The 24,233-nt window shown below is 43.6% G+C and overlaps 1 protein-coding gene across 4 annotated transcripts in view; it reads left to right on the top strand.

Annotated features, from left to right (window-relative positions):
• Positions 1-24,233, top strand: part of SMPX (small muscle protein X-linked) — a 115,177-nt gene that overhangs the window by 55,162 nt on the left and 35,782 nt on the right. For all 4 annotated transcript variants that reach the window (XM_068265651.1, XM_068265654.1, XM_068265652.1 and 1 more), the window contains exons 2-3: positions 11,325-11,386; positions 17,572-17,658. In XM_068265651.1, the coding sequence (XP_068121752.1) occupies positions 11,348-11,386; positions 17,572-17,658 (126 nt within the window). In that variant the 5' untranslated portion in view covers positions 11,325-11,347. The remainder of the gene's footprint in view (positions 1-11,324; positions 11,387-17,571; positions 17,659-24,233) is intronic.

Below are 24,233 nucleotides of genomic sequence, written 5' to 3'. Positions count from 1 at the left end.
AATGCAGCATCAGTACCAGTATTTTAGATGTTTTTCCCTAATTCATTAAGATGTTCACAAATGGTAATTTCCTGAAAAACGGCATACTAATTCACTAACATTTGTTACCTCATGCTGTATTTCATTCAGTATTTTACAGAATCATGTTGTATTTTATTGGGTATTTTATGGATCAGTGCAGTGCATGAAAAATGCAGTGCATGAAAAATGGATGAAAGATATGATACAGATAGCATTTTTTGTGATATATTGTCAAGTAAAGTGCAAGTCCAAGGTGCATAACATTAACATCAAATTTGTATCAGCTCAAAACCGTTATTATCTTATTAACCATTTTTAATTACATACAAATATTGTAAAAACTAGGGAAATAAGTTATTAATATTCATATTTTTTTTATTTTCCTGAATAGTTTAAATAAGTTTCCCCCTTTTTCTTCGCTCTCTTTCCTCCCTCCTGTAACCTGAAAGACTGTTACCGGCAACTCTAGACTGGAGATAAATTACTAAACATCTCACTTGGTTTACTGCAGGCGTTTGTGAACTGACATTTATGAGGTCATTTACCTCACTAGTCGGTCATTTCAGTTTTCCATGTTACAGCCTCAATGAATTGACATTTCACAAAATGTTCAGTAAAATCGGTTTCCTGCTTTATAATGCTTAGTGGATTGAAGTCATAGAGCGCTGTCCGTATGTAGGTGCGCCACGTATCATCCCTCCTCCCTACCCATAGCAACCAATGCTCTTCTGGGTGCCTGCATCGCTCTTGAACTTTTGCCTGAGGGTTCAAGTCCCAATCCCCTTGTGCCACAAGCACCTTAACCCCTTCCCAAAAGGCTAACGTCGATAAGTGTCGGGAAGGTGGCAGCCCTAGGACTGCCTAACACAGTAAGGCGTCAAGAGCGGTGGGCGGAGATCAGCAGAGATTGCGCATGCCGATGTGTGTGCATCCCCATTTCAGTGATGGAGCGGAGTTCCGTCAACAGTCTGCCGCTAGCAGACTGAAAAAAAAAAGAAATGGGAGATATTTGTATAGCGCTGCGATCTAATGCAGCGCTGTAAGTCATCTTTATTTAAATATCAAATAATAAAAACATATAAAAACAACAGGGATCTGGGGTCCACAAGAATAACAGTATTCATATAAAGTAATAATCCAAAATTGGGGGACAATAATTGTAAATAGACAGGTGGGGTGACCTCTCTATGCCAAAAGGATAAGCAACTAACAACAAATAAATAACAGGATATAAGTCACAGTGTATCAAAAAATGTGGTTAGGTAATGGGGCACAGTATTGTGCAAGGAACGTGGATGAACTTATAGAGATTTCATACTAGTACTAAAAAATTATATATATAAATATTGATCAAAAAATCATGAATGAAGTACCAATATATGTAGATATACATCCACACATCTAAAGTGCGTTAAAACAGTGCAAAAGTAAAGTGCAATAAGTGCAAAACATGAACGAATAAATATGGTCATGACTAGGATGAAAAAAGATGACAGTGCCAAAAGTGCAAGCGCTGGACTTACTGAGTGGATGGCAGGAGAGGAGACCGGTACTCCAGATCCAAGCCTTAGTGCACCGTCCCACGAGATCCCTGTTGTTTTTATATGTTTTTATTCTTTGATGTTTAAATAAAGATGACTTAATACTTATTCCTACATTCTGTCTAGTGTGGTGCGTATAGGGCAGTCCTTTTTCTCCTTTTTGATTGGCATTATGCTTTTGCCCTCTGCACACCTAGCAATATATGATTACTCTAATTACTTTGTGATGCTAGTTCCAATTTTTTGATTGATCAAAATAATGCAGCGCTGTACACTGTCCCCTGGAGAGGCTCTGATCGCGATCCCCTCTCATAGGCTGATGCCTATGAGAGAGGATTGCCCTGATTGGCTGGCGGGGGTAGGGAGGGGGAAAAAATATAAATAAAAAAGTAGTAATTTTTAATAAAATAAATTAATTAATAAAAAAAAAGTAAAGCCTGCAGCAGTGATCAGAGCCCACCAACAGAAAGGGGGGGGGGGGGGTTCATGTGTGTGCTGCAACGTATGGCTCTGCAGTGAGCTATTAAAGGTGCAGAGCACTTAATAGTAAAAAATAGCCTGGTCACTAGGCTGGGGGAAGCCTGTGGTCCTGAACTGGTTAAAGTGTACCCAAAGAGAGTCGACATGTGACATGATGAGATAAACGTATATGTACAACGGAAAAACTACAGGTAGTCCCCGACTTACGAACGCCCGATTTACGAATGACCCGCCGATACGAATGGCATGGATTCTGTGTTTCCATGGGAACAAGCCCCCAATTTTTTTTTTGTAAATTGGACTTGTAGTTTTTGAGAAAATCAATTTTAAAAAATTCAAAGAAAAAATGGCTTTTAAACTTGTATAAGCAGGTACAGAGGGCAGAGGTGACACAGAGGGGGACACTGGAGGCACTGGGGGGCACAGAGGAGGTACAGGGGACAGAGCTGGCACAATGTTCTGACTTAAGAACAGATTCAAGGTTAAGAACAAACCTACAGTCCCTGTCTTGTTTGTTACCCGGGGACTACCTGTATTAATAACTAGGTTGTTTTAATTTGTTTTATTGTGCTGCCTAAAAGAGTTAATTTAAATCAGGCATGCAAGTCACAGCTTCTGTTTTTTGGTACCTTGCCAGTAATATACTGTAGTTAACTTTACTGATAAACAAATTATAGCCATAAAAGTTTTCCTAACAGATTACAACTTCTGAGGGCAAGGGAAAGATAGAAAAAGGTCAATAATTTATGTATTTTAACTCTGGGACACTTACTAGACTGCCATTGAGCAGAGACAATAAAATATTCAATCTACTGTGTAAATGTTTAAAGGACATCCGAGGTGAAAATAAACTGATGAGAAAAATAATTTTATCTATCCTCATTCTCCTAAAATTACTTTTTTTTTAGATATCCCACAGCTTTATTTAATATTAAAATCTAGTTTTAAGTTTTTACTGTTTCATTGTCCCTGCTCAATGACACCTTCATTGAAGTATGTCAGTGCTCAAATCTATGAATTATTGACCCTTTTTATCTCTTTCCTGCTCTCAGAAGCCATCTACTGACATGAAAGTGTTTTATGGCTGTAATTACTTATCAGTGAGGGTTGTGCTATAGTTTGACCCAGTCCAACCAATTCGGTCAGTATTTAATATTCATTCAAGTGTACCAGAAACGAGGAAAAGAAAAAGATTTATACATACTGGGCTTCCTCCAGCCCCATCTGCACGGATCACTCCCAGTACGGGAGCTGCAGGCAGCGGAGGACGGCGGCGGGGGAGCGATCCGTGCGGATGGGGCTGGAGGAAGCCCCAGGTATGTATAAAACGTTTTCTTTTTCTCGTTTCTGGTACACTTTAATGAATATTAAATGCTGACCGAATTGTAGACCTAACTAAAACTCATTAGGGTACCTCCTGATTATATTTTTCAGGTATTCCTAACTTACTTATAACTAAATCAAACTGGTGTATCTGTTACTCTGTTAAAGAGACACTGAAGCGAAAAAAAAATATGATATAATGAATTGATTGTGTACTACGGATAATTACTAGAAGATTAGCAGCAAAGAAAATATTCTCATATTTTTATTTTCAGGTATATAGTGTTTTTTTCTAACATTGCATCATTCTCTAATATGTGCAGATTACACAACACTCAGCATTCTAAATGATTTTTTTCAGAGCAGTCTTGTGAACTATTGACCTCTCCTCTGGTAGACAAAAAGAAAATTCTTCACTGATAGTTGAGGTAATAAACTTCAGAAGACAGCCCTCTCCAGGACTTTGAAAGTCGTAGAGCTCAATGGCTTTTTTGCATAGAGATAACAACTGGAGTTTCTTAACTCTTCATGTACTGGAAACAATTAGACTTATGTCTCTGATCTTAATGTTTTATTTCTTACCTGTACTTAGTGTTGGGCGAACAGTGTTCGCCACTGTTCGGGTTCTGCAGAACATCACCCTGTTCGGGTGATGTTCGAGTTCGGCCGAACACCTGATGGTGTTCGGCCAAACTGTTCGGCCATATGGCCGAACTAAGAGCGCATGGCCGAACGTTCCCCGAACGTTCGGCTAGCACTGTGATTGGCCGAACGGGTCACGTGGTTCGGACCCGAACGCGCTCTGATTGGCCGAACGGGTCACGTGGTTCGGGTAAATAAATACCCGATCCACGTCATTTCTCCGCCATTTGTCTGTGGGTTTAGCTTTGGGTAGGCAGGCAGGGTAGTTCTCTCTCCAGCCAGGCTAGCCAGGGTCCCCCCAGTCATTGTGTCGCTGCTGGGAACAGTAGTACACCGCTCACCCACACTATATAGCATTGTGTTTACTGCCACTCTGTGTCTCTGCTGGGAACAGTAGTACACCGCTCACCCACCACTGTATAGCATTGTGCTCTGTGTCGCTGCTGGGAATAGTAGTACACCGCTCACCCACCACTGTATAGCATTGTGCTCTGTGTCGCTGCTGGGAACAGTAGTACACCGCTCACCCACCACTGTATAGCATTGTACTCTGTGTCGCTGCTGGGAACAGTAGTACACCGCTCACCCACCCACCACTGTATAGCATTGTGCTCTGTGTCGCTGCTGGGAATAGTAGTACACCGCTCACCCACCACTGTATAGCATTGTGCTCTGTGTCACTGCTGGGAACAGTAGTACACCGCTCACCCACCACTGTATAGCATTGTGCTCTGTGTCGCTGCTGGGAACAGTAGTACACCGCTCACCCACCACTGTATAGCATTGTGCTCTGTGTCGCTGCTGGGAACAGTAGTACACCGCTCACCCACCCACCACTGTATAGCATTGTGCTCTGTGTCGCTGCTGGGAATAGTAGTACACCGCTCACCCACCACTGTATAGCATTGTGCTCTGTGTCGCTGCTGGGAACAGTAGTACACCGCTCACCCACCACTGTATAGCATTGTGCTCTGTGTCGCTGCTGGGAACAGTAGTACACCGCTCACCCACCCACCACTGTATAGCATTGTGCTCTGTGTCGTTGCTGGGAATAGTAGTACACCGCTCACCCACCACTGTATAGCATTGTGCTCTGTGTCGCTGCTGGGAACAGTAGTACACCGATCACCCACACTATATAGCATTGTGTTTACTGCCACTCTGTGTACACCGCTCACCCACCACTGTATAGCATTGTGTTTACTGCCACTCTATGTCTCTGCTGGGAACAGTAGTACACCGCTCACCCGCCACTGTATAGCATTGTGCTCTGTGTCGCTGCTGTGAATAGTAGTACACCGCTCACCCACCACTGTATAGCATTGTGCTCTGTGTCGCTGCTGGGAATAGTAGTACACCGCTCACCCACCACTGTATAGCATTGTGCTCTGCAGCAGCAGCACATCACGCACGAGGTCCGAGTCCTCAGCCAGTTACAAGGAGCCAGTGAGCACAAAGCTGACACAACTGGCAGCGACACCACGCACACAACTGCCAAATAACCAGTCCGAAGAATTTCCTCAGGACACAATGGGGTATTCGCAGGAGCTATTCCCAGCCCAACAAACTTCCACCTTTCAAAGGTCAATGGAACAGCCAGAAATGTTGTGCCCGGATTCACATCCATTTACTGTGGGAAATGCACCGCGCACTGAAATGCAAGGCGAGTCTGAGGACTTTGAAACCCAAATCCCAGAGCAAGTTGGGCAGGAGGGGTTTCAATTGCAGGAGGTCGGGCGAGAAGATCTGGAAGATGACGTTGGAGTGAGCTGCGCAGAGGTTGTTCTGGGGAGCTCTACTCCACGGCGGCGGCCCACAATCACATATGACGAGTTTGAGGAGATGGAAGAGGAGGAAGGTATGGACAATGTGGACACAGACCCAGATTTTGTATGTGAAGGAGAACATCAGCGTCGTAGCAGCACAGATGAGTCTGTTGAAGAACCCACTGCTGCACGAGTTCGCCTTGTGCCACAAGGTAGGCGGCGCGAAATTTCAGGCACCACAAGCGTGGAAGTTCAAGAGAGACGCAAAAGAGGCGCAAACAGAAATCGCCAGCAAGGCAGGTGCTCCAAAGTCTGGCCTTTCTTTGAAGACTGCAGTGAGGATGGTACCATGGTGATTTTCAAGGTGTGCAAGACCCGCCTGAGCAGGGGGAAAAATATTAACAACCTCTCCACCACCAGCATGACCCGCCACATGGTATCCAAACATCCCACTCTGTGGGCGCCAGGACAGGGTACCAGCAACACTGCCTCCCTTGGGGTCACCAGACTCACCACCAGACCCTCCTCAGCAGCAGCAGTAGCCCAGCCATTGCGTGGTTCACAACAACATTCACAAACATCAGACGACGCTGACACTGTCACTTTCCGGAATAGTGCTCTTGAGGTCTCCCAGTCTTCATCAAACACAACAACCAACAGCCGCTCAGTGTGCAGCCCTACGGTTCAGTTGTCTGTCTCGGAGATGCTTGAGCGCAAGAGGAAATTGCCAGCAAATGACCCCCGGGCCGTGGCACTAACAGCCAGCATAGCCAAGCTTCTGGCCTGCGAAATGCTGCCATATCGAGTGGTGGAGACAAACAGCTTCAAGGGCATGATGTCAGTGGCCATCCCACGTTACGTGGTTTCCAGCCGCTACCACTTTGCGCGCTCTGCAGTGCCTGAGTTGCATGAGCACGTGGTCAGCAAAATAACCCGAAGCTTGAAGAATGCCATTGCCTGCAAGGTTCACCTCACCACTGACACCTGGACGAGTGCGTTCGGCCAGGGTCGATACATCTCCCTTACCGCGCACTGGGTGAACCTTGTGGAGCCTGGCAGCGATTCCTCACCTGCTACGGCGCGGGTGTTGCCCACACCGCAAACAGCTGCACCGCCGTCCCTCCCACTGGATAACAACAGCAGCACCTACCTCTCTGACTCCTTCTCCTCCAACGCATCTCAAAGCTGTACCTCATCCGGAAACGCTAACCCAGCAGCAGTAGGATCGTGGAAGCAGTGCAGCACAGCTGTTGGCATGCGTCAGCAAGCGTTGCTGAAGCTGATCTGCCTTGGGGATAAGCAGCACACAGGGGAGGAAATTTGGAGGGGAATAAAGGAACAGACGGATTTGTGGCTGGCACCGCTGGACCTGAAACCGGGCATGGTTGTGTGTGATAATGGGAGTAATCTCATTCGCGCTTTAAGGTTGGCTAAGCTGACACACATCCCTTGCCTGGCGCACGTGATGAACCTAGTAGTTCAGCGGTTCCTGAGGACATACCCAAGCGTGGCCGATCTTCTGTTGAAGGTGCGACGAGTGGCCAAACATTGTAGAAATTCCAGTACTGCTTCAGGGGCACTCGCCAAGATGCAGGAGCGCTTCAATCTCCCCCACCTTCGCTTGCTGTGTGATGTCCCTACGCGCTGAAATTCTACTCTGCACATGCTAGCCCGCTTTTGCGAGTAGAAGAGTGCAGAGGTCCAGTACATGACGGCGCAGTACCGAGGCGCATCCGGACAGCTGCCAAGCTTCTGTGGATCCGATTGGGCCAACATGTTGGACCTCTGCCAAGTCCTCCAAAATTTTGAGCAATCCACGTTGCTTGTGAGCAGTGACAACTCTTCAGTCAGCATTACCATACCACTGCTGTATTTACTGAAGAAGTCAATGTTGAAAATCAAGGAAACAGCTGTCATGATGCAACTGGGGGAATCTGAAGGAGAAAACGATCAGCGTGATGATACCAACATCAGGCCATCTGCCTCAGGAAACGCTGGCCCCAGCAGCTATGACGAAGAAGAGGAGGAGGAACAGCTGAAGTTGGAGCAGGATTTTCATGCTACCACTGACGAGGGCCAGAGCGGTGCACGTTGGACTTCCACAATTCAGCGCGAATGGTCAGCAGAAGCAGACCAGGAAGAAGGTAACGACTATGATGCATCACAACAACTATCACAACGCTCACAAGAGGATGATGAGGATTCTGGCAGGACTCTGGCACACATGGCTCAATTCATGCTAGACTGCATTGAACGCGACCCACGCATTGTGCGCATTCTGGACAACACCAATTACTGGGTTTATACCCTTCTGGATCCACGGTACAAACACAATGTTCCAAAACTGCTTGAAGAAAGAGTCAGACAGGTCAAAATGGAAGAATACCAGCAGGCCCTTGTGGAGACTTTAGAGAGGAGATTGACATCCTCCCCCTCCTCTAGCCAGTTGTACACCGACAGACTGACTTCCGCAAACCCAGGACGACCAGGAGGGCAGCAAACAACACAAGCCGCAGCTAGTGCCCAAAAGGGAATGGTATCGGCAGTGTCCTTGGAGTGGGAACATTTTCTGACACCCATTCAGCAGCCCACAGAACAGCAAGCGTGCAGATCCACCTACAACACCGATCGCCTGGAGAAGATGGTCAAGGACTACATGTCAGATGGCGTAGCTGTGTTGAACAATCCATCTGCACCCTTCAACTATTGGGTATCGAAGCTAGACACCTGGCACGAACTGGCAATGTACGCAATAGAGGTGCTGGCTTGCCCGGCAGCCAGCGTTATGTCGGAATGCTGTTTCAGTGCTGCCGGAGGCATCGTCACAGATCGGCGTATCCGCCTCTCCACAAAAAATGCAGACCGTCTGACTCAAATTAAAATGAATCAATCCTGGATTGGAAACGACTACGCAACACTCCCGGACCCCAACCAAGTAACATGAACAATGAACATCTGTGATGGGTTAGTGTTACCGGTCCCTTTTCCTGGAACCTCTCATCTGTATTACATTTATGACTGCATGCCGACAAAAAGCCAATTGCTATCTGCACGCTTCTTGTCCTCATGCAAGGCCTGTGTTGTTGTGTCTCAAAGCGTGGCCTTCTCCTCCTGCGCCGCCCTCCTCCTGTTCCATCACGTGTGCTGCTGCTGGGTTAGCATTACCGGTCCCTTTTCCTGGAACCTCTCATCTGTATTACATTTATGACTGCATGCCGACAAAAAGCCAATTGATATCCGCACGCTTCTTGTCCTCATGCAAGGCCTGGGTTGTTGTGTCTCAAAGCATGGCCTTCTCCTCCTGCGCCGCCCTCCTCCTGTTCCATCACGTGTGCTGCTGCTGGGTTAGCGTTACCGGTCCCTTTTTCTGGAACCTCTCATCTGTATTACATTTATGACTGCATGCCGTCAAAAAGCATGTTACCTGTGCAAAGAAAACAGACATTTCCCGCATTTAAAAGACAGTTTTCCATTTGAAACTTTAAAATCGATTTTCTCAAAAACTATAAGCTCTTTTTGCTAATTTTTTTTCCTCTTGTACCCACTCCCAAGGTGCACATACCCTGTACATTTGGGGTATGTAGCATGTAAGGAGGCTTTACAAAGCACGAAAGTTCGGGTCCCCATTGACTTCCATTATGTTCGGAGTTCGGCTCGAACACCCGAACATTGCGGTCATGTTCGGCCTGTTCGGCCCGAACCCGAACATCTAGATGTTCGCCCAACACTACCTGTACTACACATACAAATCATTATATCATAATTTTTTTTCCGCTTTAGTGTCTCTTTAACATGTTAATCTTAAATTTTACTTTTTCTTTTCAATTTTGATTTTGTATTGTTTACCCCGGGCCTATGCTGTGTTGAATTTTGTACAATTGGAAGTGATCATATGCAATTCCCTTCTGTTTGAAGAAAAAATAATTACAGTAACTGTAAATTAAATGAATGTGCCTGCTTGTAATTTATACATGTAAACCACAAGGTCAAATGCAGGTGCATTTCTTGAAATAACCATCCATTGGTCCCAATACTTAATCCAGTATCAATAGAAGCATTACAAAAAAAAATCACACGGCCCTTAGAAACCATCTGTTGAATATCTTGAGCAAAAATCTTGACTCGTTCACTGTCCACTGCCCTGCAAGTGGTATGTTTTTAATTTATTGCAGTGAAGTGTTCTCTTTTCCAGTAAACAAAAAGAAACCTCAAATGCAGGGGCGTAGCAATAGCCATAGCAACTGCTATGGGGCCATGGAGCAGAGGGGGCCCAGGACATATTTGATGTGTTCACTATTAACTTTCCTTTGTTTCTCCACCCTTTGACAATGGCCTCAATTCACTAAGATCATGCTGGAGATAGTAAGGCAAAAGAAAACTTACCTCCACACAGTAAGAGAGTTATTTTTCTCTTCATTCCTTAAGTTACCTCCTCTGTAGTTAATTTACCTCCTCTGTAGTTATTTTCACACACAGTTAATAAACAGCCTGTCTTTAACTGTGGAGTTATTTTAAGGATTGAAGAGTTAACTTAAAGACAGAAGAGTTAAGTTTAGGTTTGCCTGAGGTAAAATGTTTCCTGAATACGACATGCCTTATCACCATGGTAACAACTCTAGAAGAGTTATTAAAGACATGAGATAAGCTTAGTGAATTGAGGCCTTTGTATCTTAGCCCAAGGGCTATTCTCAGTGTACACAGCATGGGAATATAAATCCCCCAATCATCTCCTATCCATAGGGTAGGGGCAGGTGGCATTGCTCAGCAGTGCCTAGTTCTGAGGGCACCATAAAAATAATTCCTAGCTGCGCCACTGCTCAAATGGCTGAGATATCAAAATTACATGCAAAAACAGAGGACGTCAGTGTGAGGCCAGCCTACAGTACACTTTTCCACCCCTAGGCCAACTTTGTTTTCGCTCCCCCTAAATGTGCAGCAGCCCCTTCCTTTTCCTTGTGCAGCCCCCTCTTCCATGTGTTACATTCACATACAGCAACCTCATTCAGTTACTGTACATACAGATTCCTTGGATACCAACTCCTATCTCCATGTGTTGCTTCCTATTTGTGACAAAGATGCCCCTGCATCCTCCTCTTCCATGTACAGAAATCCCTCTTCAATGCGCAGCCCTCCCCCCCCCCCCCTTCCCGGCCTGCTGCCGCCCAAGTCCAGGGCCTTTGTGGTCTTTCCAGAAAACCAGCCCTACCAGCCAGTCAGTGCACAGCTGATAGTTTACAGAACAGCACGAAAGCCTGAAAAACGTAACCTCAAGATCCAGTAACATTTTGCCATGAGTTGCTGTCTTAGATATGCCTTTAGATACTAGTACTACTATTCATATACCGATGATTCCGTTGGTCTCATGGGCACGCAGTGAATGTATGCAAATTATTTTCTCACTGTTATTATTGAGCTCAGGTGTTTCCAACATTCCACATAATTGGTGGGGGTATCCAGGCAACTGAGTGGGACGTCTTGTGTATTACTGGCAATGAAATAAATGAGCATTAGATGGATACAAGTAATCTGATTGCTTTCATTTTATTTGCAGGAAGGTGATCCTGGTTTTTAAAAATGTCTAAACAGCCACCGTCCAATGTCAGATCTCTACAGGTACGTTTTCATGACACTGAAGGCATCAATGTTTCATTAGGTTTTGATCATGTACATTTGCTATGGACATCTGTCACATTCTTGTGTATATTTTATTTAGACATAAGCTCTGGGAATGCTAATAATGTGCATGTAAGGGTTATGTTACACACTGCATATGTGTGCCATACACTATACAGGACAGCACTCTAAGCACTATTATTTGATTTTTTTTCTAGTAAATTTAAACTGTATTAGTCATAGTATGGGCCTGAGTTGGTTTGTAGAATATCAGCGCATAAATATAAAAAAAAGTTGCTTGCTAATTTAGGAGCAAACGGTACAATTTAATTGTGGTAGTAAAATATCAGAAGATTTACAGAGGTTTTACAACCTGATTTATATAGTTAAATATCGGCAATGTTTGCCGATATTTCACTATAACTTAACCTCTCCCTACTCTCACACAGAACCCTCCCCTGGTGGTGCCTAACTCTAACACCACCACGGTGGTGCCTAACCCTAATACCCCCCCTGGTGGTGCCTAGCCCTAAGACTCCCCTGGTGGTGCCTAATGCTAAGACCCCCTCTCTGGTGGTGCCTAACCCTAAAACCCTCCTGGTCGTGCCTAACCCTAAAACCCCCTAGTGGTTCCTAACCCTAAAACCCCCTAGTGGTGCCTAAATATGCGCATGGGTGAACTAATACACACGGACATTCCACCTTCCAATGCGGAATTGTATATGTATAGAAGTGCAATAATATTTCTGCGCATGCGCAATGATCCGTATAGACGCAGTTACCGCACGCATAGTTGACTTCGCAATACATACCTCAACTACACGTAGCGGGCGAAGCTTTGCATAGCGGTACTACGTCTACGCGGAAATATGTACACAATGAACTATGAATTTACCGCGAAAATAACTGGCATTAGGCGAAAATTAACGCGAAAATATTCAAACGAAAATTCGCCTGTCAAAAAGAAATTAGTGCTTTTTTCGGCGAAAATAATTTTTGCATTTTTGCTCATCACTGATACCCACAGATTTAGATGCGAGTCTGTGCTATCCAATATGATGTACCAGATGTAAACGTTATATGTTCATCTAACTGTACACAGTGCCTAGACTACCTATATGTATTGCCATGCAGACCTTTATTTGGCTGGAGGTGGTCTTTAAATAACACTTTCCCAAGAGACAGTGAGCAGTATTGAAGAGTGCAGTAACTCACAGCTGCCGATCAGAGATTGTACGTGTCTGTACTGAAGTGAGAAATTACTGACATTGCACTTTGTACATTATTAATGATTTTTGTACTGCTTTAGTAATTCATCACTTCCCTGTGAAGGTTTACAACACACAAGGGCAGACACCAGCATACAGCAAACCTAAACTGTATTTTACAAGAAAAAAAAGAAAAAAAAACTGTATGCTATCAGCTGGTAAAAGTTTGCAACCCACATGTATTTCATATCAGATTACAGTAAGGATTGCTAAAAGGGGAGCGCAATAGAAGCTGTGCTGTTGCAATAGTATACACGTACCTTCAGTGAGAACGTTTTGTAACTAATCTAGGCCTATCTGCAGAGCCCTACCAACAACCCGCTGCACTGTCATGCGACCCCCTCCCCCCCATGTAGCTCCCCCCACCATGCAGTGTAAGCACAGTGGCATAGCTCCCAAGTGTCCCTCTTTGGGAACCAAATTCCTCTGTCCCTCTTACTTCCTCATTTGCCCCCATTTCAGGACTGCAGTACAGATCTGTGTTAATATATGTATTTTTCTATTGAAAATGTGTTTAACTGACTCAAAACTTTATTCCCATTAATTGAATTGATATATTTCTTATTTTCAAATGTTGAAAAGAAGAAACAACTAATGATGATAGAAAGGACCAATAGGGTTTGAATGCTAAAACTACATCTTCTGAATTCTTTGTGATATACATGGCGAGGGGTGTGGTTTGGACGTAGTTAGTGGCGTGGCAGGGGCGTGTCTTAAGTGTCACTTTTTCTTATCTCAAAAAGTTGGGTGTGGATAAGTGGATCAGTATAATATTTACCTGCTCCAGCGCTATGTCGTGTTCCCCTCTCCTTCCCGGCATAATAAGCACAGGGTGTGTGGCTACCAGGAAGAAAAGGAGACCGGATGCAGTGCTGAAGCAGGTACATATTACACTGCTCTGCTTACTCTGCAGAAGAGGGAGGAGGAGCACGCCCCTCCCATTGCTTCAGGGGTTGCAAGGGGCTATTGTCACTCCACTGCCTAACTGTATATATTATGGAAAAACAATGTGGTTGCTAGTCTGCATGTTACTGCTATAAGTTTTAGCAACCCTCACCATCAATTGATATGACCAGGCAGTGGGGTAACTACAATTCATGGGGCACTCTAGCAAAGCTTTGATAGAACCCTCCAACGTTCATACCCCTTCCTTTGGTGCCCTTCACGGCTTTGGGGACCATCTTACAAGGGTAATAAAGCAAGTGTGGCCATCATGACTGTCGCACCCATAACAAGTGTAGCCATAAAAATATCTGATCTGAAGTATAGTCCCCTGTATCAGAGGAAGGGAAGGTTATTACTATAGTTGGCCCTCCTGTGATCACAGGGGCTGCACCCCTCTAGTTACCCCCCTGTACACAGGTGATGTTTGCAAGTTTATGCCATTTTATATTAAATCCAGTCCAGGTTTTCCAGATCACTTTGGCTTGACATTATTCTCCAGTGAACTGTGGCATTAGTAGATCAGCACCTTAGTGAGGAGAATTGTCCTGTGCATGCTGGGAAGTGCTGCAGAAAATGTGTCAGAGTTTTATAATTGCATCATTGCTACTATTTTCAGCCTTTTTGTACCTGTTATTACCTCTCTTTAGCTTTAAATGAGCTGGAATAACTCCGGATTCCATATGCAAAGGGAATTTGCACTGGGATTGTTACTGCATTGTGTAATCTCCCAATGCAGGGAGGTCGTTGCTGTGCTGAATAAACAAGCAGTTCATCCCAGTCCCAGGACTCTTTCAAGCTAAGGAGAGGAGACGTGACAGTGTGTCCTAAAATAGCACACCCTATCCTAATATTTTTCCATATTTGCAGCTTCTCTTTGTATTTGAACTGGGACCCACAGTGCTCATATAACAAAGATTATCCTTGCTAATTGTAGCTCTGTCGCTAGTCATTTTAGATTTCCCTCAGGAAAGCGCAACACAAGATAAAGATAAGAAGAAAGAAAACTGCAAAGCATCTTAAGCGAGTCTTATGCTTATATTATACAAAACATTTTATAGCACATTTATTATGTATATTGTGCAAAAGGTGGATAGGCTGTATATTTATAGCTATGCATCAGTTAGAGGACGTGTGAAAAGCAGTTATACTCTCACAGTGGGGAACGTGTTTATACATTGTGTGGTTAAAATGGGATTTCTAGGAAATCAGGCAATCCTGCTCTGTGTGTGACAAGAGACAAAAAGTACAGGGCGCATTTCTAAAAATAGATGCTGTAGAATAATAGACAAAAAGGAACTGTAGGGATGAAAAGCAAGAGCCCAATAGGCGTAGTAACTATGCTGGAGTAAAAAGACTGAAGATGACAGTCTACGCAATCATTTCTGGTTGCCATAGAAATTCATGCAACCACTATATTAGCTTTAGGGGAATACTAGTAAAATATGTGCCTGCTGGGCACAGTACAGTTATCAGACAGTATGTGTGGGTAGGGAACACAGACACTTTAGTTTGTTTGAAAGTGAGTAATTTGTAGAATCTGAGAAAGGTGGGACAGGTGAGAAAGCACAGTAAGGCCTTGTTCACATCATAAATAGCAATAGCCGACACCAGCGTTTTGGTGGGCGGTTTTATTTAGCACCTCCCGGCGCTTACCTGCACGTTAGCACTTTTATGCTGGCGTTTTCCTAAGCGTTTTTTGCAGAATGATTCTTTTTTTCACTTCCCGACGTCAGTCAGGAAGTAAACTTTTTCACTTAGGCCTCTTTCCCAGTGGGACGCTGCGTTTGATGCGACGTTAAAGTCGCACAACATGCTGCTAACGCAACGTATGTTGGTTTTGAAGTTGGACGTTATTTTAAACTGCGTTATGTGTCTCTTGGTGCGCCGTTTTCGTTGCATACTGATGGAATAAAAACAGCGCATGCGTCACATTTAAAAAAAAAAACAAAATCATTACTGAGCATGTGCAAACAGTCCAACGCAGCTAATAACGCTTATAACGCACAGCATGCAGCACTTTCTAAATATTGCCACACGTTACACACAACGCAACGTGAGCACTGTGAATGTCGCACATACTTTGTGTTGCTGTGCGTTAGTCTGCATTATTGCTTTTTATAACGTGTGACTTTAACGTCGCACTGTGAAAGCAGCCTTAGAAATGAACAAATACAATGACCTCAATTCTGGTAGCTCTGTGAGGTAAATATTTTTTTGTATGTAAAATACCTCATGAGGTATCTCCTTTTTTTTTTTGCAATTCTGAAAATGTTTTCTCAGTTTCTGAACATGAGGTAAAACATGAGGTAAATGCATAAAGTGAGGTAAAACATAAGGTATTTCAGCGGTAAGCATGCAGTAAATAAATATTAGTTCAGTAGTCTTTAATTGTCTTCCATAAGTTAGGATAGTCTTTGGAAGATGTTTTTTTTTTTTTTTTTTTTGAGGGGGAAGGTGTATGTGATTATGTAGCAACCTATGAAAAGGTATATTTATAGGCATCTCTTATGAAAAAAAATCCTGTAAACATTTGGAGTTTTATTTCTACTGTTCTTTTCTATTACACAACCTGAATAGGAATGACACTAGAACAGCAATAGGAACTCCACTAAAAACTGCAAAATGCATACAAATTGACTTTACATCCAGGTACAGGCAGGTCTTAAACTGATCGGTAAATTATGTGCTAACATGCTCCCTAATTTCCATCAGAATAGCTATTTTAGGTAAAATTAATGCAAATTACCTCATGAATTACTTCATAATGTCATTACCTCATGAGGTAAATTACCTCACATGAGTTAATTTGTGTGATAACCCTACCAGAATTTAGGCTAATGTATTTATTCATGAAAGCACTGGGGAAAGCGCTTTGCGATTTACCTATATCTTCCATTGAGACAAATTGTCCCAAAAATGGTACAGGCAGCGCTTTGGTGAGCGGATTGGAATCAAACCGCTCAGATGTGAACACTCTCAGAGGGAATCATTGCACAAGCGCTTTTAGGGCGACTTTAAAAATTGCACTTAAAGGGAATGTCCGGGCTCGCAAAAAAAAAAAAAAAGATCTACTTACCCAAAGGCTTCTTCCAGCCCCTAGCAGCTGCTATGTCCCACGCCGCAGCTCTGCTTTTAGCTGATGGCTCCCAGTCCCCCCCCTGCTGCAGAGGCCAACCTTGCAAGGTCATTCTCTACTGCGCCTGTGCGAGCTGTCAATCAAATCAAACAAACAAAGAACATTTATATCGCGCTTTTCTCCTGGCGGACTCAAAGCGCCAGAGCTGCAGCCACTAGGACGCGCTCTATAGGCAGTAGCAGTGTTAGGGAGTCTTGCCCAAGGTCTCCTACTGAATAGGTGCTGGCTTACTGAACAGGCAGAGCTGAGATTTGATTCTCCTGTGTCAGAGGCAAAGCCCTTAACCATTACACCATCACCGTTGTCTGGAGTGTACTGCAGAGGCGCAGTAGATCCGTGTCTGCGCAGTACACTCTGGACAACATGAACTTGTTTGACAGAGGTGCTCGCGCAGGCGCAGTAGAGGACGACCTCACGAGGTCGGCCTCTGCACCGGCTGCTGAAAGCGGAGCTGCGGCGTGGGACATAGCGGCTGACAGGGGCTGGAGGAAGCTCCGGGTAAGTAGATTTTTTTTTTTTAGCAAACCTGGACAACCCCTTTAACATTACATATCATGCACATTTAGGGATTCTAGCATGTATGAAGGCTTTGCTATTAACCGCTAAAATTGGTGGACATTGACTTCAATGTTAAACGCAAAAAAAAAAATTTGAACACAAAAAATTGCGGTGAACCATCTTTATTCGCCATGGACTGTCTGCTGGCAAACATGTTCTTTCATCACTACTGATAGACTGAGCTCTCTAAATTGTTCTTTTGTTTATTGTAGGTATAACATTGTGTATAGACCTTTTCTGTTCCATTTACAATTCTTATAGTTTCTATTTTTCAATAGGCTAATTTAAACATCCCCATGGGAGCATTTCGACCTGGTGCTGGACAGCCCCCCAAGAGAAGAGAATTTACTCCTGAAGTAGACCAGGTAAGAAGAGAAGGTGAAGCTGTTACAAGGAAATGGAAGTTACAGGAATACGGAGAATACCATGTTGTGGGCATGTTAGAAAAATACCATTATCCTGGCTTTTGTGCTGATCTTTGGGTTTCTCCCTTGTTTGAGTCAGACTCATGCAGCTAGCTAACCCAAAGGAGTCAGACTAATGTGTAAACTCATCCTGAGTCATGGATTTAAAATATAGCACATTAGCAGAAACATAGCACAACAGCCAGGCAAGTAACATTTTTAAGGGACACCTAAAGTGTGACCAGGGTATACCAGTTGGCTGGCATCCTGCTGATCTTTCATGGATCAGCAGTGTCTGAATCACACCCTGAAACAAGCATACAGCAAATCCTTTCAGACTCCAGTCAAACATCTGATCTGGATGCTTGTTCAGGGTCTATGGCTAAAAGTATTAAGGTAACGATCCAATTTCTAGAGAAGAATCGTTAGAGCGATCAGATAATTCTGATTGGAAGCAAAATCGTTCACTACACCAACAACAAACCAATCTTTGCAACCAACAAGACAATCCAAATTTTGGTTGACAAAAATCCAATCGGACAACTATTTTTATAATCATTCGTAATCAATTATGCCTATCAACAGAAATTATTTACAACCAATCTGATCAGAGTTTTGGATCGCTTGATCACAATTTTTTGATACAAATTGGACCATTAGTGGCCACCTTTAGAGGCAGAGAATAAGTAGTAAAACCAGGCAATTTGCCAGACAAAAGTGCTCCTGAGACAAACTATGTCTCAGATTATATATTCACCTGGGGCTTCCTCCGGCCCCGACGGGGGCGCATGTGCGACGACTCAAAACTCAGCCAGAATACTGGGCCGTTCATCAGGGGACCAGAATAGCCTGGAGCGGCCTCAAGTAGGCTGGAGGAAGCCCCAAGTGAGTATTGAACCTGAGGTGTAGTTCATCACCGGTTCCCTTTAAAACAAAATCATCAAGGCCAACTTCAGATTTCCTCTCAATTCAGATTAACTTTAAGAGCTTATTTATATAGAGAAATTCATATTTTGCTTTTGGCGTACTTTAGAAGACTAGAAGCCTTTAAAGAGAATGTTTGGGCTCTGAAGGCATTATTCCGATTTAACTGAAATTTGCAGTTATTTTTGCATTTGCCATACATTGCATTGTGCTACAGTTTTGTTCTACATTGGTTTTTTTCGTATTTTGCCCACAAAAGCATTATAAATGCATAGTAAAAGCATAGTACTATGTAGTAGTACATAGTACATAGTAAAAGCAGCCATTTTTTTGTTTCTGAAATCATGGTTGCTCTGTCAATGTGTCTGGCATCAATGCTCACTTGCATAATTCATAATTAATGTCGTTTGTTGAAAAATGGTTCAAGCAATATAAGTATTATGCAAGTTGTGTTATGTGTTATTGTTGATAAAATGGCCTTTTCTTTCCTTCAGCCTCTATCCAACTATCCACCCAATGTTTTCTATGACTTGAAGAGTGATTGGGGCTGTGTTCCCACTTGAACGGAAAATTGACATATTTTTATCCATTCCCCACTCATTGCTAAACTGACGAGAATGGCTCCTATTTTATAAACAGGCACCGTTCACGTTTGTCACTCTGCAACGGACCCATGAGAGCCATTGTGGTAGCAAACCGCATATCTGTGCAGCCAGAGCAGCTGCTATGGGGCCCTGGAGAATAGGGGGCCCAGTGGGTACTAAATGTATTCATCATAAACTTTCTTGTGTTTCTCCACCCTCTGTCTTTGCCCATAAATGATGTGCATTGTTAATTGCATAAGACTGTAAATTGCCCATATAACTCATAGCTATAGGGGAGGGGCAGATGGCATTGTTAAGAGTGCCTACATCTGAGGGCCCCATGAAAGTTTTGCTATGGAGCCCCATGATCTCAGTCCCATGACTGCATTTAACAGTGTTTTTTCTTGCTGAGGCTCTAATTGAGAATATACATGGTGTCTTGAATAACAACTGAATTGTCTGTGTCATTAACAGTATGTATGGATTTACACGGAGGCAGGATCATAGGTACAAATCATGGGGCCCCATAGAAAAGTGTTTGGTGACCCCTCCCATAAAAAAGTTATAAAACACCATTGCCCCCCCCCCCCCCCCCACACACACACACACACACACACACACCAGTTTTAGGCAGCCAGAGGGACTATCCAACTTTAAGTAGCCCTTCAATATTGGTAGCCAGAAATAATCCTCAATATTACTTAGCCCCAGGTAGTCCCCTCAGTATAGGTAGCCACAGGGTTCCCCGTATAGGTAGCTAGTATAGATTCCTCCCTCAGTGCACCCCCAGTATAGGTAGCAAGAGGTAGCCCCTTCAGCATAGGTAGACAGAAGGACCCCCTATCGGCAGTCAGATGTAGCCACCTCCGACCTATAGGGAGGACATCCTATTAGGTAGCCAGATGCAGCCCCCCCTCCCCCATGCATGCAGAAAAGTCTCTTAATGTCTATAAATGTCTCTGACGAGAATGAACCATTCTCGTCAGTATGGAAGACGCTCATAAAATCTTAAAGACTATGCATTTTTTTCCTCCTAACCATAACCCTCCCCCCACCCCTCCTTCTTAAAACAAATACCTCTTCTTCTGATAACCTTGTGCAAGACCACTAGGAACTTCAGAAACCGTGTGATCCATCCCTATGATTGGATTCCCAAGCTGTACTCATTGAGAGCTTAGCTGCCTGAGACATTTAATACATTATCAGTCAAGCTGAGGCATATGTATTTCCCAGAATCTGCTCTCTAATACTACAATACCACACCCTTTATATGCTCAAAAGAAAAAACATAGGAGTTGCTGATTGTAAGAACCTGAGCATGTTTGTCTTGATTATTATAAAGATAATTAATATTGCCACTGTTAAAAGTTTTCCATCTGGTGCACTCAGATTCATTTCAGGCATAGCAGAATATGTTTGGCCACAGAGTGTCAGTATAGTCTCATACACAGCAGACAGGCCTACATTAACCACATTTACATTGTAACTCCATGGCTTTCTTTCCTAGATCCTGAGAAGGATCGGGTTTCCTTGGCAACTATAATAAAGGTTTTGAGTTTTATGGTTAGCAAATCCTAATATTAGATTAGGCAGCATGCAGTATCTATCTATCTATCTATCTATCTATCTATCTATCTATCTATCTATCTATCTATCTATCTATGGAACTGGAATGTTTTTATAACTCTAATATTACAAATATTTTACAAATATTTTTAAAGAATACCTTAAAGCGGAATATAACCCTGCATTTCAACTTTGCTCTAAAACATTATTTACAGCATATTATATGCAAAAAGCAATTTTTTTTTTACTAGACCAGCATTGGAAGGGTTAAACACAGACGTTTCAAGTTCCGTGGAGAGATATGCAGAAGTTCAGATTGTTACATTCTATTTAGTTAGATGTATCTATTGATAAACAGTTACACACTCTTTGGCTGTCCTCCAAGCTCCTTCTCAGTGAGAGAGATGAGTCACATTCAACACTTAGATACATTTATGTAAACAAAATGTATCTATTTCAGGTTCGCGTCTGCAGAAATCTCAAGGAACTTTAAAGCCTTGTGTAACCCTTCCAATGCTGGTCTAGTAAAAAAAAAAATGCTGGTTGCATATAATATACTGTAAATAATGTTTTAGAGCAAAGTTGAAATGCAGGGTTATATTCCGCTTTAAATAACTCTGGGTACAAATAAAAAACAAACAAACCAAAAACTGAAAGAGAAACCAGTACACATCCTCATCTTCTCTGAGGCACTTTAAATGCTTACAGTGACTCTGATGCCCATGTCAAAAGCAGCTGATTGTGATTAGTCATAAGCCTCGTACACACTCCTGACTTAAGTCACCTGAGGTGCCCGATAACAACCGCTGCAGCTGACAATCAGGCGTGTGTACTGCACCCAACGACCCCCGATGCCCAACCCGCAAGCGATCAACCAGATGACTCTACCCTATCCCAGCGACACCGATCCCATTGTTCACACCGCTCCCCCGTCTGCTGTGTGACATCATGCATGTGTCGCTTGTCGTCCCTCTGCATAGCAACACAGCTACACAGCTGACACGCATGTGTACGCCCCGGCCCAGCGATGTTGCCTAAGGGGATCAGCTCCTGGTTGGGCATGTGTACAGGCCCTAAGTGACCTGCTGTAATTTCTCTTCCCAAGTGCGAAATTCGCATTGCGAAGGTTTGCATTAGTACCGAATTAGTACTCTACTGAAAGCAATGCAATTTCCCCGGGAAGCTCTCTGACTGGACTAGTTGAAGGCTATTGCACATATGCGGTGCTGGCCGTGCACCTCCTCCATCATGCTCCCATTGCCGGGAGCATTCTGTGCATGCGCAGTTCTTACCAGGGGCGTAGCAATAGGGGGTGCAGCGGTAGCGACCGCATCGGGGCCCTTGGGCCAGAGAGGCCCCGAAGGGCCCTCCCTCAACTACAGTATTAGCTCTCTATTGGTCCTGTGCTCATAATAATCACTTCTATATATACATTGAGTAGTGGTAAACATTAACAAGCTCTTCCCCATCCCCTTCTTGCACCTCTGACACTGTAGTTGCCATTGTGAGATTTTGGTGCGCCGTATCATATGTTATGTATAGAGTGCCTGGGGGGCCCCATTGTAAAACTTGCATCGGGGCCCACAGCTCCTTAGCTACGCCACTGTTAAAGACTTTAACAATACATGCACAGATTGCTCCTGGCCAACGGAGATAAATCGAGAAGGCTGGTTGACAGCGCCGCACATGCTCAATCGGCTGTCTTTTAGGCGGCACAGCAGCACAACATAGTGGATCAGGAGGAAACCAAAAGACCTGTAAGGGTGGGGGTGGGACGTAAGAAGCCATAGGTAAGTAAAGTAGAACTTGTACCCCCACCTCAGGTTTACTTTACTGTAAGGGGAAAGAATCCAGAGCTCCATCACTGCTGACAAACTGCAGTCAGACTGTAGCAGAACTGTCACAGAAAACTAATGAAATTACACAAAACTCTGTATGGCTAAAGGTTCCCATACCATGGTGATTTTTGAAATCATTAATTCTAATGCTAATCTACTAAAAGTATGATATTCTCCATCTATATTTTGATTGCTATTCCAATAAAATATACATTTTACATGTCTATTCTGTTGGAAGATCTGGCACTCCTGCTGTGGGAGGAGTGGGCAGTAGTGTGCATAGTGTGCAATTCATGTTTCCCATAGCTTTGTACTGCATTGTGTTGTAAAAAGCTAGCAGCTGAAGCAGGCAGATCAATATTAGACAAGATATCTGCTGAAATCTTATCTAATATCGATAAGATCAAGGTGGTGAAAAGTGGTAGCACTGCTAAATGATTGCTATCTATTCTGGATGATATTGATACTTAATCCACCACCAATCAACTAGTGTATAGGTATCTTAAAGTGGATCCGAGATAAACTTTTACTCATTGCATAATTGTGTTCCTTTCATATAGTTTATAGGACATTCCTCAAGTTAAATACTTTTTTTGTTTTGATTTAATACTCTAATTCCCTATAAACTAAACAAGCCTCGCCCACAGCTTTTTGAGAGAGCCTTGGCACTCTCAGCCTTAGTAGCAAGGGCTTACGGGAGCTCAGTCTGGACAGGAGGAGGAAGAGGTTACTAGCCAGAGATTTCAGAGGCAGAGGGGAGGAGGGAGTAGGAGAGGAGAGTGGGAGATACAAATCAGCTTGCCTGTGTGTAATGTGACAAACAGAACATGGCTGCCCTCATTGTATCACAGGAATAAATAATCATAAACAGCTTACTCAGCAATTCTAGCTGCAAACAGCTTCAACAACCTAAACATTAGATAAGATATATAGACAAGTTACTTGTTATAATTAGTTTTTTTCATCTCGGATCCGCTTTAACCTGAGGCCAACTATAGCTTTGGCTTACTGCGTAGACATGGTCGTACTTGCCCAGACACACTGCAGCCACGTGCGTGCCAGAAGAGGAGTGGGGTCCCGATCAGATTACCGACAAGCTATTGTTGGTAACCTTTGAAGGGCCCAGGAGAGGCATACTGTACTGTAGGACAGGGAGGGAAGCCTCATTAAGAGCCACAGGTTTTCCTCTACTTAGGTAAGTATATGATTATAGTACTATGTTATGTTTTGGGTAGACTGTAAAGCTCAAAGCCTGTTTTTAAATCTTTCTTGGCGATCACTGTGATTGACTCTGCATCCGCCCCCCTAGCCCCAACCCCCCCCCCCCAAGGGTGGCGGGTTCCGGGCATTATTGTTATGTGCCTGCTATTTGTGCATCCTTCAAGACAAATACTTCTTGTATATAAAGTCTTAAAACATTAAATTACAAAATGACTTGAGTGCCACTGATGCATATTATTTTCAAACATAGGTGGAATTTGACTTTAATATCTTCTTTTTCATCCATACTCCTACATAAAGAACAAGAACAAGGGTACAAGCACTTACGATCAAACCGATACAACTTTTGTTGCGATGTAGTTCTAGACTGTAGGCTTTTGACAGCTATATCTTACTTGCTGTC

The sequence above is a fragment of the Hyperolius riggenbachi genome, chromosome 2 (assembly GCF_040937935.1).
Source record: "Hyperolius riggenbachi isolate aHypRig1 chromosome 2, aHypRig1.pri, whole genome shotgun sequence".
Lineage (NCBI taxonomy): Eukaryota > Metazoa > Chordata > Amphibia > Anura > Hyperoliidae > Hyperolius > Hyperolius riggenbachi.
This window is presented reverse-complemented; position numbering and strand designations above follow the sequence as displayed.